This window comes from Eptatretus burgeri, chromosome 4 (genome assembly GCF_056783735.1).
Source record: "Eptatretus burgeri isolate ZD-2024b chromosome 4, Ebu_testis_v1, whole genome shotgun sequence".
Taxonomy (NCBI): Eukaryota; Metazoa; Chordata; class Myxini; order Myxiniformes; family Myxinidae; genus Eptatretus; species Eptatretus burgeri.
In genome coordinates, this window is record NC_140964.1 from 50,539,676 (window position 1) to 50,559,188 (window position 19,513).

A 19,513-nucleotide genomic window follows, 5' to 3' on the forward strand; every position below is an offset into this window, starting at 1 on the left:
AGGTAGAGAGCCTACTGTCAAACCTCCACTCAGATTCTGCAACCGGTCCAGATGGCATCAGCCCACGTGTCCTAAAAACCTGCTCTGCTGCTCTTGCTCACCCTCTCTCTGTTCTATTCACCCCCTCATTTGCTCAAGTCATCTGCCATCTGCTTGGAAATCAGCAAACATTACCACCCTGCATAAAAAAGGTGCAAAAACAGATCTATCAGCCTTCTCCCAATCATCAGCAAGGTTATGGAATCCATCATCACTTCAGACATTAAATCCTTCTTCTCCAATAGCCTGATTTTCAATCATCAATTTGGTTCCAGACCAGGTCACTCGACCCTGTATATGCTGCTTCTTCTCTTCCAACAATGGAGGGAGATTTTCAATGCCCGACATGAAATCAGAGCCATAATCCTAGACATATTGTGTGCCTTTGATACGGTCTGGCACCCTGCTCTGCTCACCAAAAACTCTTCCTATGGTATCCAAGGCCATCTCCACTCACGTCTCACAGACTTCCTCTCCTGTCACAGCCAATGTGTGGCCCTTAGAGTTCTCTCATCCCCTCTTCCTGTGCAGGCTAGAGTTCCACAAGACAGTGTTCTGGGCCCTGTTCTTTTTCTGGTTTTCACAATGACGTCTCAGACTCTGGAGAATCCTCTTTATCTCTAAGCTGACTCCACCCTCTGCCGTACCATCTGTCATCCCTCAGATCAGCAAGCAGCAGCTTCTTCACTCTCTGCAGATCTGGATAAAAATCACATGCTGGTCCAACACGTGGAACATGTCTTTCAACCCTGACAAATCTCACTATGTCTACCCCAATAGGACAGTCTGGGACCCCCACACCCATCTCCTTTCTGAACAATCCTCTTGACGTCGTCCTTTCGTTCAAGCTTCTGGGTCTCACTATCTGCCATGATCTTTCCTGGGAAAGTTACATTTCTAAGCTGAACTCCAAAGCCAGGTGCCGACTGGGCATCCTCCGTCATGCAAAGTCCTTCCTCGGCCAACCTGAGCTCATGACAACAAACTGTACAAAGCTTTCGTCTGCAGCCTAATGGATTACTGCTCTCCCCTCTGGGCTGATGCTCCCGCCTCTCACCTTTCTCGGCTTCACATTGTGGAAACCAAGGTGTTTCGGATCATTGATATCTCCTGCGATGAGGCTGTCTTTGGGTTTCTCACTCTGGCTGCAGGCAGGTCGGTAGTGTTTCTGTCTACTTCCGTCTATTTCTAAGGCCTCGCCCCCCTTGCTCCGAGATATGCTCCACCCCCCCCCCACCCATATATCTGCAGGGTGCTCAAGGTCCGCCAGCAACCCCCTTCTGGAAAAACTACCAAAATCAAGAATCACTGCTCACCTTCAATATTTTATACCTTTGGAACAAACTCCCACACACTCTTCAATCCCACTGTTCGCTCCAGATCTTCAAAACAGCTGTTCACCACCATCTCTTATCACCCCCCGTCCAAACACACGATCTTTTCTACTCCTGCTAATCTACCCCAAACCCAACTCCTTCACATGCCCTGCTTTTCTTCCTGAAAGTCCCTGTAGTTTACCCTATGTACCCTGTGTACCCCACCCCATCCCTCTCCCTTCCACAGATTTCCTCATGTCTGTTCCTCACTTTTTTTTTCCTTCCTTCTCCCACCCCTCTTGTCTCCCACTCTCCTTGTTGTACTTTTTGTGTGTTATCTCTCATACAATCCTCAACCTATACAAAAAAAAAGAAGAAAAAAAGTGAGATTTTTATGATGCATTAAGTGCCCTTGTTATGACGTCAAAATTGCATATGTAGAACGGGACATCCGATCAGTAGGAAAATTTTTGAGGGTCATCTAGGGATAAATTGGTCCACAGGGGAAAAAAAAATTTTGATGACGGCATCTGTCACGTGATTCGCCAGCTATATTGTTTTTTTTTTTCAAAAATATTGACTGAACAGATCGAGGCGAAACTTTACAGGTATGACCGCCTATCCATGAGGTACAAAACGTTCACAAATATGACATTATAGGTCACATGGTTTGGTAGCCATATTGGATTTATCCTAAAACCTATTAAAAAAAAAAGTCTTCTCCAGAATGGTAGGACAGATCGAGGGGAAACTTCACACAAATGTTCCCCAAGACATGATTGCACATGTTTAAGGAATAATTGATTGGTCACATGGTTTGGCAGCGATAATGGATTGAAGAAAATATTAAATAATGTTTTCTCTGGAACCGCCTAATCATTCAATGTGAAACTTCACAATATTATGATCTAAGTGATGGGGAATACATGTTTTAAATTTAAACTTGAATGGACACATGCTCTGGCAACCAGAAATATTTAATTTTTTGATCTGGGTTATTTTCGCTTTTTTTGTTGTAGTTGTTAACCAAGGCTCACTCGGCTGTGATTGATTGGGTTTGAGGGTAGAGGAGTGGCAGCTGAAATGTGAATCCTATCCAGGTTCCTCCTAATGTCTTCATCTTTGCTTTTTGCTTGTTTGGGTTCCTTCTGATGACTCCAATGGAGGACTGTACCTATTTAGTCTTCCATTTGATTTGAATTTATTTTAATCCCATTCTGAATTCAATTGAATAATAATCAAAAACATCATGGGTCAGGTGTCCAATCAAAGCAGGGTTGCATCACAGCGGGACATCTTGGTACCCAGTCATCATTGCCAGCAGTTGTGAAGTGGCAGTTCTAATTATGTCTCGTATTAATTACGTAACACACCAGTACACAAACGCCACACAAAACAAGTCCTGCGAGGGTCTGCAATCCCTGATTGCTCTTTTTCTTGTTGGGTAGTCAATTTAGTCGAGAAAAAAAAAAATCTCAAAAAAAATTGAGTTTTTTTTTTTTTCTACCCTTATCAGTATTTCCGTCGATATGCTTGTCTGTCTGTCTGCCCCTCTGTTTGGTCCAGTGCTCCGTTAATACAATGGCGATTTTGATGAAACTTGGTTGGTAGGTTCATACCATGACCAAGTTGTGTGCAAATGAGAACCGTTGCTATGCACACCACCGTTACCTCGCAACGGGACTTTGAAATTTTTGAAAAATCATTAAAAAAAATTATTTTTTCGAAAATCAAAAATCGGGCCACGAGCGACTGTGGGCAGTACATTCAGCCATATTGTCAAAAATTTCCAGCTGGATCCTATGAAAACTGTCGGAGAAGATAGACTTTGAATGAACCCTGGTCGAAAACAATTTAAAAAAACGAAGTTCGTTATATCTCAGAGACTGAGTCAGATATACATGAAACTGGTATGGTAGGTTCATGGTATGTCCTAGGTTATGTGTGAGAAAGAACCGTTGCTATGGACCCTCCGTTGCCTAGCAATGGCCGAAAAACCTCTAAATGTGGGGGTATTTTAACAAAAAAACAATGTGCAGCATTAACCCTTGAAGCTGGAATCATGAATTTTCTTGTGCTTAATCCTCAGGTCATTCCCCATCGAACGGGCCCATCGCGTCAGGTTCTATTGGGTAGTCGACTACCCATGTCCGCCTACCGGCTTGTTTCATTTATTTTCTAGTTTGTGTTTAATAGATTGTGTTTCTCATCAAGGTAATGTGCCTCATTCAATTACACTCCAAATCAAACCACTAGAAACACCCACTCCCTTCGGGAGCAATGTGGGGGAGGGGGAGAGTGGTCTAGATAATTTGACACTTCAAATAAATAACAAAACAATGCTGACAACTTTGATAAGCAATTAAGGTGTTGTAAAAATCCTTATGCTGCTGAAAAAAAAGAAAGAAAAAACGAGGTCTACTCACCAGGATTGTTTTTGATGACATTGCACAATGCTTCGAGACCCATCTCAGCATGCCTAAGCTGCTCCCCATGCTGCTGGAGTTCCAGGCGTTCGGTTTCGGTTATGGCCATGAGTGTGTGCAAGTATTGTGCCTGGGATACAAGACTATCCAGCAAACTTGCTGCGAACGCCTGTGGAACCTGCATTCAAAATGGAGATAAAGACACGTGGGACCAAGAAAGCGAGAGCAAGGGTGCATCAACTGGCAGATACTCAAACAATTGTTCTGACCTCCAGCGGGAATGTTGGTTGTTCGTTGTAAACTCGTACAAAGATGTCTCCCACCACAAGCTCCTTTTCATAGATGCTAAATACAAACTCTGAGCCATAGGATTTGTCGCAGTCACCCTACATACAAGTGACATCAAGTCAATTACAGAACAGTGAATCCCAGAGCTCTTCCAGAAACAGAAAGACCAGAGTTCTCAAAGAAGGATCACAATGGCAAAAGGCAAGCTCAGCTCAAGTTACTATCACAAGGTTTATGCTGGTATTTGAGGTATTCAAACGAAGAATGCAAGGTAATAACTCTTGATGCATGATTAGCCCATTATTGTCTGGTTGTAAGCGTTGGACAGTGCTTACAGATAACAATGCCAAATAAAACAGTAAACCTTCTTGATAATGTTTTCTTGTTGCTTCTCCAAGAAATCTAGAAGCTCAGCTCGTGTTCCATTGTTCCAGATGAGATACGGATTCTCAGTATTGCTGTTTAACAACTTTAGCACCTACAACAAATGTTGGGTAAAAGAGGAGGAGAAACAGTAGCTCGTTAGGTGTAATGGCAACTTGGAAAGTTCAACCAGAAATCATCTGAGCCATGGCTGTGCTCTCTAACCTCTGGCGGCTCGGTGCATAACATCTTGCGTGACACATAAGGCGTGAGCATGGTGGAAAGACAGAGACGGATTGCAGGGTTTTCAGGGGTGCTTCCACTCTCTCCTGCACTGCACGAACCAGCAAGACGAGCGAGCGACTGCAGGCTCAAGCGAGCCAAGTTGTTGGCGACTTCCTACAGGTTTGTGAAGGGGATTACTTGGTGATAAATATTCACACAAAATCTAGCACAGAAGAGAGCTTCTAAATATTCATGAGACAAATATTAAATAATAGGAAGAGGGGCAGAAGACTCAGCACCTCATTATGGGCCAGACCTGCTGATTTGTTTCTTGACTGGCCTGCACACCACCCTCCTCTAGCGTGTAGTCGTAATTGAAGAGGTATCCCAGCAAGTGCCACAAAACACCAGCTCGCAATAAGTGCGTCTGCAACCAGTAGTCCACAGCAAAGGCCCCGACACATTCCACAGCGATGGCGGCAAGCCTGGGTAAGTACTAGGAAGAAACGAGAGAACTTTGTGGGACTGCATCAATAAAAACAAGTCAAAAATTTGAAGAAGAGAAAAAAGGAGAAGGTTCCACATTGGTATTCCTGAACTAGGAGGAACCATACTACCTTGCCAAAGTACAGGACATGACAGAGGTCCCTGACAATGGTTGGCATCTCTGCCATCTTCTCACGACAGTCCTCAAACTGTGAGGAGACACTGTAGCAGCAGCAAATATGACCACAAACCTGCAGCAAGGATGGACATTTCAGTGAAATAAACCAGCTGAATGCAGCCATAAACACAGGGCTCTCCCCAACAATATATATAAAAAAAAGAACTCGGTCTCAGCATGCATCCGTCTTTCCGACCATCCCCCCATCCAACTGTGTGATTATGTGTCCATTGCTTACATACTACTGGAATGTATCTTTCGACCATTTAAACTGAGACCCCTTAGACCTTTGAAGACCCTCAAAGACCCTGAGAACCCTAAAGACCCCAAAGACGCAAAGACGCAAATTCTCTATGCAAATGTGTATCGTGTAGCGCCACCTCCAGGTGTGGGAAGGTATTACAAGTCTCCACCATTCACAGTACAGTATTCCTGTCCCCATGTTTTCCAGTGCAGTGAGGAGTTTTGAATTTTAAGCAGTCGGTATGTTTTTGCTTCATGCACATAACTTCATGGGTTTTTTTATTTTTTATTTTTTGCCCACACAAAAAAAGGTGCGTCAGAATTACGTGTTACATGCTTGGAATAAGATTGCCCATAAGATTGCGTGGGTACTCTGTTCGTGTAGTTTAATTGTCAAAGGCTATTAACCATTATGTGCAAGATAAATTTATGAAAACACAAGCACATACAATTCCAGCTATACCTGCACAGGCACATCATCAGGCTTGCTTGATGGGGAGAGGACCGCAGCACAGCGGGCTAGCGCCATTTGTAGGATCTATGGAGAAAACAATTCAAGAAGAATATGAGACCAGCGCTGTGATTTGTGGATAGATTTCAGGTACAAGCGGTACATATTGAGATGGAACACACCTCGATGCCCTCCTCACGTCGCAGCTCCTCAGCATTGAGAGCAGAGCAATTCACAGTGTGGTAGCAGAGTTCGGTGGCTGATGGAAGGAGTGGTGCAGGTTGTGAGAATAGATGGTCATCTTCGATCTCCAACACCAAGGTCTTCATGAGCATTGGGTACCCTGCATATTTGTAGGGCTGCAACTCTGCAAAGAAACAAAAGTAGAGATTGAAAAACCAAGACGTATCGGTGAAATGGAATAAAACTGTTTTCTTGGCCTTTTAAGCATTCCCATCTGAGCACTTGGCTCATGATGCTTTGATCGAAAGCCCATGACAATGTTAGGATAAATTAAACTAACAAATCACTGGGTCAGATACACTGATGCTAATCTACAAGACAACCTTCTTGATGGCGCTTGAAGAGGATGCTCTGAGTTCGCAATATGAGGATAATATTCTCTGGGTCAGGTCCATCTACCATGCGTGCTGCCTTACTGCATAGGAACTCGTAGGCTTTGTTTACCTTCTCGAACATGTCCTGCAGAACAAGCAGCATGGATGGAACAGAATGAAGCTAACATGTGTTGTATCATCAATCCGTCCCACCTCACGCCCCCCAACATGGTGTGCTTAAACTGAAATTGTGTTCTTTGAAATGTGATTTTTCCTTTAACATACACCACTGTGGATAAATAGGCAAAAATGGATCCAGAGTGGATGCATGACCAAGATACATTTGTTGTTGCAAAGTATTGCTTTTGTTATTTCACTTTATTTTTTTTTTTTGTTACTAGCAAGTTAGTTCTACTGTATTGAAAAGTTTGTCAATATATGTTTTTGCATTAAAAAAAAATAATAATAATAAATAACTTTTAATCAAGCGCATTGAGAATTGTTAAACATTGTTTATAAAACGGAAGTGAAGCAAAAGGAGAAAGATTTTGGGGCCTTATAATAGTGAGAAATTTGCCCGTGGACATTTTGATGCATCATAAATGAGTTACGATAATGTAATCTGTGACCCAAAACTGCAAGTAGTGTTTTGTTATAGTTATCACATGGTCATCATACAAAAACAAATCAAACTTGCCCATGTTTAACACATCACATTGCTGATGGTTGTGGCTCAAAGAAAAGACAAATTAGGAAAAAAATAATAATAATAATAATAATAATAATAATAATAATAATATAACAATAACACTAATAATCAAATAAAAGATTGTTCTTGATGACATTGCTGATATTGTTACGGCTGTGGAAATTCGCAATATGAGGATAATATTCTCTGGGTCAGGTCCACCTACCATGCATGCTGCCTTACTGCATAGGAACTCGTAAGCTTTGGGTCCTTAGATCAGATATATCGATAAGTTCATGTGTTGTTAGTCCACACCCGTTGTTTCGGGGGAATATGTGTGATTCATCCGGGCTGCGACGCTTTGAGTTAGCCATTTTTCTTTCTCTATCGTTATTTTGGATCCAACAACCTCAAACCAACCAACGACAATGGCAAAAAGAAACCTGCGCGAGTGCGTGGGTTTGCGCACCCCTCTGCAGTGCCAATGCTGGCACGGGAAGGGGGGCAGGGCAGCTCCCTCCCCATTGGTGGAGGCCCGGCGTGAGGCGGTCGGAGTGGGGGCACGTCCCCCTTTGAGAGCCTTCTGGAAACACTTCGAAGGGAGGTGGAGCTGCGAACGGGGCGGGGCCCCGCACGGCGAAGGGCAGAGCCCCGCCTTACAAAAGGCAAACGGACGCGAGGCTCAGCCTCTCTGATCGTGGCTCATGTTGGCTGTAGCTCTCTCTCTCCAAAAAGGCTCGATCTCTCTCCAAAAAGGCTCGGTCTCTCTCCTTGGGTCTCGCTCTCCAAAGCGCTCCCTTCCTCCTCTCTCGTTCCCACGCTCGTGGCCCGGCGCGGCCTGTTGGTGGAGATGCGGACGGGAGGCGCCGCAGTGCGGCCTGTGGTGGACCTGCGCGTCCGGACGAGGGGTGCCGGAGAGGGTTCGCCGGCCGCGTGGGAGGCCGGAACAAGGCGCGACCGCGCTGACGGTAGTAGGAGAGGAGGACTCGACGGTCCATGAGGGAAGTCACTTCTTTTCTTTTCGGGCTTTTGTATGTGTGTTTGTGACGCCAGTCCGACAAGTAAAACCTGTATAAGTGACTGCTGTAAATAATTGCCTTTTATTCGGTCGTAGTGCTTTCCTTTGTTCCTATTTGCCTGCTTTTGTTCCTATTTGCCTGCTTTTGTGTGTGAAGTAAAAGTGCTTGCTTGTTGAACCATTCCCCCATTTCGCTTCATCCTTTCCTTTGTTGAATCTCCATCTTGCATCACGTAAGGGATTGATAGTGGATTTAAAACACCCGGTAACCAATCTGAACCGTCAACATCGACGATAACTCCGCTCGGTTATCCCTGTAGCACGGAACGAGCTGCTTAAACAGTTCGTGTCCAGAGTCGACCTGTGGCGTGGTACAACCCCTCGGTAGGTTACCCGTGCGAGTACTTAGGTATATCGTCTTTCGGCGATTCACCCTATTTCGCGCGGGTAGAAAGCGGACTGGGTTGTGGTGAGGTTAAACCCCCACCTGTGACTAGCTCCTTGGCGATAGTTCCAAGAGGGTCACGACTGAATTGTCCGTTCCGGTGGGCGACGCGTCGCGATTCGAGTTACGTGGCCGATCGCAGGCCGGGTGGGCGAAATTCGTAACAATATTTTGGGCTGTGGGAGGGCCTCGTTCATTCCACCTTTTGATACCCACTTAAGGAGATTAAAACCAATGGATATTAAACATGTCATGCACAAGTGATCATTGCACTTCACAGCACACTGAAGGATCATATTGTTGCAGACCCGAGGTCAGGGGTGAAGACCACGAGGGGTGAACTACCTCGGGTTCCCACCAGACTCACAGGAATCGCAGGCCGTCACACACTAATAACTTTGTGACGCGGCGGGTCGCTAATCGACCGCCAATAACTTGACCACGTGACTTAGGGTCCTAGTCAAATAAATACAGTTTACCTCAAGGTCACGTGATCGAATTACCGGGGGACATGCCCTCGGTACGCACTTGCTCAAACTGGATCACTTTACCAGATCAGATGCAGCCGAGCGGAACTGCCAAGCACGTACCGGCTTGGAAACAGATTTTTGGTGAGCAACGTCCCGGCTAAATTAGGGTGTCAGTCATGCTGGACCAATGTAAGAAAACACAAAAACGAGCTGGGAAAATTTCTAGACAATCGAGTTATTTATAACCAAGCGAGGAAAAGTATCTGGCATAGTGAATGGGGTTTTATTTTATGTACAGCAGGGGATAGCAAGGAATTTGCAAAGGCAAAAGACAACTTACAAGAGACAGAGCAGGATTATCTCTACTATCTTCTACAATCTTACTTAATCTCGGACAGGTGCCATCACACACACACACACACACACACACACACACACACACACACACACACACACACACACACACACACACACACACACACACACACACACACACACACACACACACACACACACACACACACACACACACACACACACACACACACACACACACACACCACCTGAGGAAAGTTAGAGAGCCAAGAAAGAGAGAAAGGTGAGGATGAGTGCCCTCTAAATACCAGGCGTGGTGGGCTGACCAACGGGGCCCAGGACGCTTAGGAAGGGGCAGTTGGAAAGATACTGATATCTACGGTGTGGGAGTGGGAGGTGCGATGTATGCGGTGTGAGGGTTGTGGTGTCGTACCAGAGGGAAATGGGATCGAGAGCCAGTACACGTTCTTCTTTGTGCGTCCACAGTAGACGGGATAGAGGGGTGTATACATAGAGAGAAGAATGGATGCGTGAGAAAGAAGATCCCTAACCTACCGTGTAAAGGTCTGTATGTGTAAGCGTGTACCTCCATGGGAAGCAAAGCCTGAGCGTCCCCACCTCGTGATATGGCGAGTCATCTCCTCCTCATTTATTCGCTGGGGCTCGTGGCAACGTGCACTCCGCACTGGTCCACCATCCGTGGCCGGCGGTGAGTCAGTCTGGCTTCGCGGTGGTGGCGGCACGTCGACAGCACGGCAGGGAGTCCACTGTATGCTCTCGAAGGCCGGCAGTCGCACACGGATGATGTTCTCGAAGAAGCTCTCTTAACGGCTCTGGGATACCCCTTTTTATAAGCCCCAGGTGAAGAGTGGGGCGAGGGCCAGAAAGTGACACGCTGTGGCCCAAATCCTGCTCCTTTATTGGGCCGCAGCAGCCCTAGCCACGCCCCACCAGGTTCCGAGACCAGAAACCGGCACAGATGCCCACCAGCTTCAGAACGGCTCGGAGCTCCCGACTTAACATGGAGAGAGCATGCTCATCGAGCTGGCACCCCGGCCTCGAACGCGCACCGAGTGTAGTCTGTTTGTTGGATGGCAGTGGACTTTCAAACGCCACCGACAGGCTCCTTCACGAGCCAAAATGCACACCTGAGACCCGAACCAAACTCCAGGATTGCCCTTCCCACGACCCCTCCTCATTGCTTTCGGTCTTGCCATGGTGTGACAGCTTGATGAGGGCTGCAACAATGCCGGACGCTCACCCGGGACGTTCCCGGTGAGATGCGGTGGAGTTATACAGCGTCTGTAGCCTGGTCGAGCATCGCCAAGAACAATGGCAGACACCGTACGGTGCTCGAAATAGAGTGGCGAATTGTTGCGATGCAGAGGTAAGAGGGGGTGTGGGAGTATTTTGCCCGTGTGCGGGAGGTATTTGTAGTCAAAGTGGTACAATTTGGTGAGCGAAATGCAGAGTTAGGTGAGGTGCCAGTTGGGAATTGGCGCGCAGATTTGAAAGGAAAATGGTGCGCAAATTCCCGGGGCAGGTTGTCTTGTGTGCAACGGGGATGATCCGAGCCATGGGAGGCATCGCGGTGTGCCTGTTAACCAATTGTCTGTTGAATGGCGTGTGTGCTTGCATGCTTGTTGTGTACTATGGCTAAAAGGAAAGGGTTAGAGGAGACAGAGTACGAATCAAGGAGATATTTTTTAGACCGAACTACGAGTCCCACGCAACGCAATTCGTCCCGTTAACCCACTCGACATGAGGGGAGGACTAACTACATGAATACTAATGAAATAACTGCCTGGGGATCACTGTATGTTGGGTGCCATTGCCTTAGAGGCATGTGGTTTTGCAGAACCACAACAATATTCTGAGGCAGTTAAACTGTGTTCACATGGATAATCCTCATTATCCAAATATGTAACAATTCCTCAGAATTTGGAGCATTCATACAGACGTTCTACATACTACAAATGCAAGACTTAGATGGATTAACGAGTCCAAAACTTTTCTTCTTCTTTAACAGCCACAATTATTCCCACCTTCATGTAGGGTTGGCCGAGGGGAGTTTGGCCCAAGCCTTTCACGAACCAGCTGGCCGGGCCTGAAGTTTGACCAAGGTTAAGGTAGGAATTTGGTCATGGCGCCGGCGATAGCTTGTGTACTTTTCAAGGACAGATTTGATAAATCGCCACACAATCTCTCAACTCAGCTTTTATGCATTCCATACTCTGAGGTCAAACATTTCATCTTTAACGTCCAACAATTAATGCCGGCTGATAGGTAGCCCGTTTAATGTCCATCCAAAGGATGGCCCATGCTTGTCGCCCTGTTTGTGACACACCGGGATGACAGTTTATATCTAAGCAGATATTCGAACCCATGCAAGACAGCTTTGAGGCGAGTGTGACGACCTCTTCAACTAATTTGAAACAGTTACGTACAAACTTTTCTTTTCACATGGCAAAACTCTCCAAACTTCATATTTAGTTTGAATCAACTCTTTTGTGTGACCACAGCAATAACCTATTTAAATATTTGAGGGGAGGAGGCAGGGGGATTGCATGAAAGTGATTTTGAAATTCACTTCATTAAAAAAAAAATAATAAATTCAGAAATTGAGAATTGTTGAACATAGAAGCAGCAGATTATTACATTTTTCGCGATTGTGCATTTCCAGAACAGATCTACCATATTTTGCCCAATATGACCCAAAACCTCCTTGATCCTTTAGTTTTATGCATTTCATACTGACAAGCACTTTGGAGCGGGTCAGTGGTGACTGAGAAAGCAGAGCGTACCCGACCCTCGGCGTTTTTGTCAGGATGGTATTTCTGTGCAAGGCGGAAATATGCTTTCCTGATGGTACTCTCTTCAAGTCTGGGGAGGGGGTTAGAATAATTCATAACATCATCATTCATTCGGGATAAAGCTTTGGAGCTCATGAAACACAATTGGGAGATTTGTCTCAAACGTTTTGTAGATTATTTTCATGATAAAGATGTTCACATACATAACCTCCTCCCTCTCCCCCACCCTCTCCCCCACCCCCCCCCCTAAAACCATGCCCCCCACCCACACCCACGTTCACATCCATGCCCCACTCCCACACACGTTCCAAACTCACATTCCTTGTCCAGTGGGAAGACAAAGAACTGCATAAGCATCATCAACAGACATGGAGAAAGGTTTCTTCTCAACCTCACGCTTCCAGGCCTCAAGAGAATCCTTCAACAATTTTACCTGCATAACAACACAACATGAGCACATCACATGAAAATTAAATGGATTTTCACACGAAGAAGCTATGAATGCCAAGGCTATTTATAGTCTTCATTTAACTCATTTGAGGGTGTCCATCATTCTGTATCAGAGAAGACCTTAAGAACAAGTGCATCAAACACTACCTGGCAAAAAAAGAAACCAAAAACATTACCAACATATCTGGACAATGGCAATGGGAGCAGTGAAGTATATTCTTCACAAAAAAAAGATGAAACAACAAAAGTTGAGGTTTGTTTCGTCTTATGGTTCACGTTCATATTCTGGATGAAAGGACGAGCATATTGATCTGCATACTCCACAACCCAACATGATACCAGAGGAAGCCATAGTTACCTCCACCAGCAAAAGGTGGGCAGAGGTTATGTTTTCACCCCTACCTGTCTGTTTTATGTCTGAACAGGAAATCTCAAAAGCTTGTAGATGGATTCAGACAAAATTTGGTGGAGAGATTGCATTTGTGACAAGAAGGAATTGATTAGAATTTGGTGAAGATCCAGATCCACATACTCTAATTTTTTTTTTTAAGCGATCGGGTCAAAAACGACATAGCAACCTGAGAAGGCAGACTGTTGTGGCATCATTTTGGCTTAAATATCTTAAATAAGGCAACAAATAAAGTTATTACCTCCACCACCGAAGGTGAAGGTGGTTATGTTTTCACGCCTTTCTCTCTGTTTGTTTGTTTGTACGTTTGCAGAATATCTCAAAAAATTGCGGACGGATTCGAACTAAACTTGATGGACACATTGGGTGCGCGACAAGGAAGAATTGGTTCAATTTTGGTGAAGATCCGCATCCTGATCTGATAATTACCTCCGCCACCGAAGATGAAAAGAGGTTATGTTTGTGTGTGTGTGTGTGTGTGTGTGTGTGTGTGTGTGTGTGTGTGTGTGTGTGTGTGTGTGTGTGTGTGTGTGTGTGTGTGTGTGTGTGTGTGTGTGTGTGTGTGTGTGTGTGTGTGTGTGTGTGTGTGTGTGTGTGTGTGTGTGTGTGTGTGTGTGTGTGTGTATAGGATATCTCAAAAAGTTGTGGACGGATCCAGATGAAATTTTGTGGACAGGTTGTGTGTGTGTGACAAGGACGAATCGATTCGATTTTGGTGAAGGTCCGAATCCGGATCTGGATAGAAGAAATATTTAATTTTTAAAATGATTCTTCACCAGAGATAGGGCCAAAAACGATTTAGTACTGCATAGCATATTATTTCAAAAATGAAAAGAGATTACAGGATGCAAAGGGTAATTTTGGAGCGTGTCACACAGGAGAAGGATCTGGGGGTGGTAGTAGATACAGGAGGTAAGCAGGCACCACAGTGCCAGGCAGCTAGAGGTAAAGCAAATAGGGTTTTTGGCTGGATTCGGAGGCAGATGAATTATACACTACCATTCAAAAGTTTTAGAACACCCCCATTTTTCCAGTTTTTACTGAAATATAAGCAGTTTCATGTTTCAATTTACTATGAAATTAAAGCATAGAACAAATAAACAATTGCAGATAAAAAAAAAGATATCATAGAATTGTTTTGTTGAACAAAACAATCTAAATTCTTGACTCATCAAAGTAGCCACCTTTTGCAGATATAACAGCCAAACCTACTCGTGGCATCCTTTCAACAATGGAAATCAAATATTGTTCGGAAAGTTCTTCCCAACACTGTTGCAGAAGTTCCCACAAATGTGTTGCACTTGTAGGTTGCTTTGCTTTCACCCTTCTGTCCAGTTCATCCCAAATCAGCTCGATGGGGTTTAAGTCTGGAGAGTGTGCTGGCCATTCCATGATTTGAAGCCTACCGTCTTCTTTTCGTCCAAGGTAGTTCTGACATAGCCTGGAGGTATGTTTTGGGTCGTTATCTTGCTGTAGGATTAACCCCTGACCAACAAGGCGAAGACCAGAGGGTATTGCATGGTGCTGCAAAATGCTGTGGTAGCCCTTTTGGTTCAGGGTGCCAGTCACTCTGTGCAAGTCACCAACTCTGGATACAGCAACAGAGCCCCAGATTATCATGCTTCCTCCTCCATGTTTGACAGTTGGCATCACACACTGAGGAACCATCCTTTCGCCTACTCAACGGCGTACAAAAACCCTGCGTGATGAACCGAAGATTTTAAATTTTGATTCATCGGTCCATAAGATCTTCCTCTGGCGGTGCTTCATGGCCCAGGCAAGCCTCTTTTGCTTATTTTGCCATCTTAGCAATGGCTTTCTTACTGCGACCCGACCTGTCAAACCTGCAGCTCGAAGTCTTCTGTTCACAGTTGAGACTGAGACTTCCTCACTTCGACCAGTGTTAAGCTGTGCTTGAAGCTGCTGTCCTGTGAGCCGCCGATCGTGCAAGCTGTTGACTCTCAGAAACTTGGCTTCTGATTGTGTTGTGGCTTAGGGTCTGCCAGACCTCTTCCTGTCAGAGTTTCCTCCAGTTTCCAAGTGCCTTTTGATGGTGTAGGAAACTGTACTTACTGACACCTTGGCTTGCTTTGCAATTTCTCAAAAGGAAAGACCTTCACTTTTAAGGGTTATAATGGTCTGTCTGTCTTCCTTTGTTAATTCTCTTTTTCTCACCATTATGAGAGCAATATACTACCTCCTGCAGTGCAATATTGTCCAAATAATGCTTCAGAGGGTGTAGCAACACAGTCTGTTCCAACACTGCTTTTATACAGACAGAGGGTTTGAAACAAATCAATAAAAGTTAAGACACCTGTAGGAATTGTTCGCATCAACTTTCAAGGATTAATTTACTTCCATTGCTGCAGAACAGCTGCAGTTGTTAACCCATTACTTGTTCCCTGAAAAGGGCCTTTAACAACTCTGATATTTCCATTATTTTTCAGTTTTTGGTAACCGAACGTTTTCTTCTTTTTTTAACCTCGAGAGTTTACTGCTTCACTTTGTACCATTTCAGGTTATTCACTGGACTTCAACTGCTTAAATTTCAGTAAAAACTGGGAAAATGGGGGTGTTCTAAAACTTCGACCGGTCGTGTAAATCAAAAGAGGTGGTGTTAACGTTGTACAAGAATCTAGCGAGGGCCACATCTCGAATATTGTGTGCAGTTTTGGTCACCAAAGTTCCGGAAGGACATAGATGCCATAGAGAAGGTTCAGCGTAGGGCTACTAGATCGATTCCGGGCCTCGCTAGACTCAGCTACGAGGAGCAGTTGAAGGAGACAGGACTTTATTCACTAGAAAGGAGGTGGATGCGAGGAGATATGATAGAGATGTGTAAGATAATGAAAATAATTATTCAACAGAGTAGATAGTGACAGAACCAGGGGCCATAGCCTGAGAGTAAAGAAGAGGAGAGTTAAGAGACAGTTGCAAGGCAGGGGACTTTCACTCAGAGAGTAGTTAATGCATGGAATTGTCTCCCTGGAAAGGTAGTGATGGCAGAAAAAGTAGATAAGTTTAAATTAGAATTAGATAGGTACCTGGAAGTTATGGAGATAGAGGGGTATGGGGATGTTGATCAGACTTTTAGGTAGTTTGAGTATTGATGGGTGATTGTGTATGGAGTGCTGTTGGTGGGGATCTTGTTAAGGGGGGTTGTGTGGTTGATGTGTGTTTTTAACCAAGCTCATGCCCCCTCTCCAAGGGGAAGAAAAGGAAAAGAAAAATAAAATAACAAAAAAATATATATACATATACATACAAAATAAAATTTTCTTGCATCAATTAAAAACGTTTTTGGTTTTTTTTTTTCCATTTTCTTTCTTGGATCTTGGGTTGGTGTGGTGTTTGCACAGGCATGATGAACTGAATGGCCTCCACTCGTGTTGGATTTCCTTCTTGTTGTATTGGGCCCGATATGTTCTCGTGGATCAGGCATTATGTGGTGGAGGGATGCGCTCTACCGAGTGCCCTTATAGTTATTATTATTGTTATTATAATTTATCATTAGAGCAGATAGCTACATACAACTTTCAGTTCAGAGCATCCTGCTTTTTGGTTTTTAGGTTTCTATCGTTATTTCTTACGTGGGTCCTGACCTTTTTGACGTGTACTCAAGTGGCCCTTGAAGTGCAATAGGTTGAGAACCCTTGGGTTAGGTGACAAGAACAAGACAATTAGATTTTGGTTCAAGTCTGGATCGAGATTCAGCCCATCAGTGGGATACAAAACGTAAACTGTTCAGCCAGGCAGAGGGTATGCACTCCACCGAGTGCCGTTCTAGTTAAATTATGCAAAAAATGACATCAGCTTGAAACAAATGTGCAAATTGTCAACAACATTGGTCTGAAAAACTGTCAACAATGTTGGCCAGATGTAATGCTTTGAATTTAGACCAAAAAGTTCAATTTTTGTCTCGTCTGACCACAAAACGTTTCTCCACATGCCTGCAGTATCATCAAACTCCCTACGAGCTTTTAGATGAGTCTTTTTCAGTAATGGCTTCTTGCCACCTGTCCATAGAGGCAAGCTTTGTGAAGGGAATGGGATATATGCTGATTTATGAACACTGACCTACATCTCAGACAGAGTCATGCAGGTCTTTCAGTCATTGTTGAATTTCCAATGATATCCAAAACCAGATTCCAGCTTGCCCAGCTGCTGAGTTTGGATAGGCGACCTCATCTGGGTGGTATGACAATTCTTCAACTTCTTAATGATGGATTTCACCATTCTCAAAGGGATATTGAGTGACTGAAATCTTCTTATAACCCTCTCCTGAATGATGCTTCTCCACCACCTTATGTCTGACTTCTTTGGAAAGCTCCTTGATAATCATGTTTGCCTTGTTGGTTGACGACATGAGTTGCACCTTAAAACTACTTGGATAGTGGGGGAGCTAAATTTTTCAGTTAAACCACTGACTAAATATAGGTGAAACCTATTACACATATTTTGCAACCTTTCAAAACAAATAATTTGCTCCTAAAGATGAAGGGTTTGAATACTTAAGATAGTGAGAATCATCTGATTTTCTCTGTTCATCTGACATATTCACATCTATCTACATTTTTTAGCTTTATCGCTTTGGAGTAGTTTGTGAAGATTCTTTATGTTAAGTTTAATTTGAAAGGATCATGAAATGAGCTCAGGTGGCATCAAAATGTGAAAACTTTGGAGTGGGAAGGGGGGGGGGGTGAGTACTTTTGCAAGCCACTGTGTGTATTTTAATGCTGACAAATCTAACACTCACTTTGTCTCTCTGAAAATATATTCTGGCAAACCCTTCCATCCACTTCCTTAACAATCCTCATGAAGTAGTTCAGTCACTCAAACTCTTTGGCACACCCAAATTATTCAACTAAAACACCTTCAATCTGCAGCTCGATGTAGTAGTGCTCTCCCCTCTTGGTTGGAGCCCCTGCCTCACCCCTTACTCAGCTTGATGCCATGGAAACCAAGGCCCTCAATCATTGGAATATCCCATGATGAAGCTGAGTCTCTGGGCCTATCACTTTTACATGGCAGATAGGTCGGTGTTCTCTATCTTTTACCACCTCCTTTTTGGTTTGCACCTTCTGTCATTTCTGTGCTGTCCCCCCCCCCACCACCACCATCACCACATCAGGGCACACACGGTCTGACAGTAACCCCCTTCTCCCTTCTGTGAAACTCCCAAAGTCCAGACTCACTGCTCACCTCCACCCCCTCTCTCCCCTTGGACAGTTGATAGAGTTAAAATGATAGGAGCCACGTTGGAGTTATGACCCACTGCACAACATAAAGGCATTATCTTTTAGATGATTTCAATTTTGGCAAACAGGTTTAAAAAGGGACACCACACTTAGATTTCAAAAACAAAATTAAAAAAAAAAATCTTATCAAATCTTTGATCTTGCATACTTATATTTTTTAAAAAAAGAAAACAAACACCATAAAGCAGCGAATGCATCTTGGACAACTTCCCAATCCACACTCACAGGGTCTCGAATTGGCCAGTCTGGGAAGTGGATTGTATCACAGAGATGCCGAAGATAGTAGATAGAGCAGAAGAGCTCATTGTCCAGCTGTGGGTAGCTGATGGCAGGGATTGGGCAGTACTGGTAGAGAGCTCGTGTGTTACTGTGAAGACGTGGCGTGAAGTCGGCGAGGTGTGTCGCAATCTTCTCAATCATGAGACGTCTGGATCATCAAGGGAATGAAGATCACACACACACACACACACACACACACACACACACACACACACACACACACACACACACACACACACACACACACACACACACACACACACACACACACACACACACACACACGTTTAAAACTAGAACGGTCACTTTATAACTACTGGCAGTGATAACTGGGTACCAAGAGGTCCCGCTTTGATCTGACACCTGACCCATGACGTCCTCTTGATTCGATTGAATTCAGAATGGGATTAAAAAAATTCAAATCAAATAGGTACAGTCCTGCATTGGAGTCATCAGAAGGAACCTGGATAGGATTCAGGATTCAGCTGCTACTACTTTAGCTTCAAGCCCATCTACGCACAGCCAAGTGAACGTTATTTTAAAAAAATAATAACTCCGATTTAAAAATAATAATTATGGCTCATGGCTGCCAGACTGATTAGGTTGAAATTTAAAACACATTCTCCATCACGACTACATCGAATTGTGAAGTTTTACGTCGATTGATGAAGCGGTTCAAGAAAAAGTTTTTTTTAAAAGATTTTCTTTCAATCCAATCTGGCTGCCAGACCATGTGACATCAATTATTCATGAACACACTGGTATCCCAAAGATTTGGGGAAGGCTCCTTCCTCTT

General features: G+C 44.3%; 1 protein-coding gene across 8 annotated transcripts in view; it reads right to left on the reverse strand.

Moving 5' to 3' along the window:
• The window catches only part of DNAJC13 (DnaJ heat shock protein family (Hsp40) member C13), a 92,924-nt gene that overhangs the window by 23,089 nt on the left and 50,322 nt on the right, over positions 1-19,513 (reverse strand). For all 8 annotated transcript variants that reach the window (XR_015057391.1, XM_085877971.1, XM_085877972.1 and 5 more), the window contains 12 exons: positions 18,664-18,865; positions 12,639-12,754; positions 12,313-12,391; positions 6,582-6,717; positions 6,198-6,382; positions 6,028-6,102; positions 5,275-5,394; positions 4,974-5,153; positions 4,658-4,831; positions 4,434-4,547; positions 4,051-4,167; positions 3,782-3,959 (listed from right to left, as the gene is read on the reverse strand). Coding sequence is in view for 7 of the 8 variants with exons in the window: in XM_085877971.1 (XP_085734097.1) it covers positions 3,782-3,959; positions 4,051-4,167; positions 4,434-4,547; positions 4,658-4,831; positions 4,974-5,153; positions 5,275-5,394; positions 6,028-6,102; positions 6,198-6,382; positions 6,582-6,717; positions 12,313-12,391; positions 12,639-12,754; positions 18,664-18,865 (1,676 nt within the window). In the remaining variant the exon portion in view is untranslated. The remainder of the gene's footprint in view (positions 1-3,781; positions 3,960-4,050; positions 4,168-4,433; positions 4,548-4,657; positions 4,832-4,973; positions 5,154-5,274; positions 5,395-6,027; positions 6,103-6,197; positions 6,383-6,581; positions 6,718-12,312; positions 12,392-12,638; positions 12,755-18,663; positions 18,866-19,513) is intronic.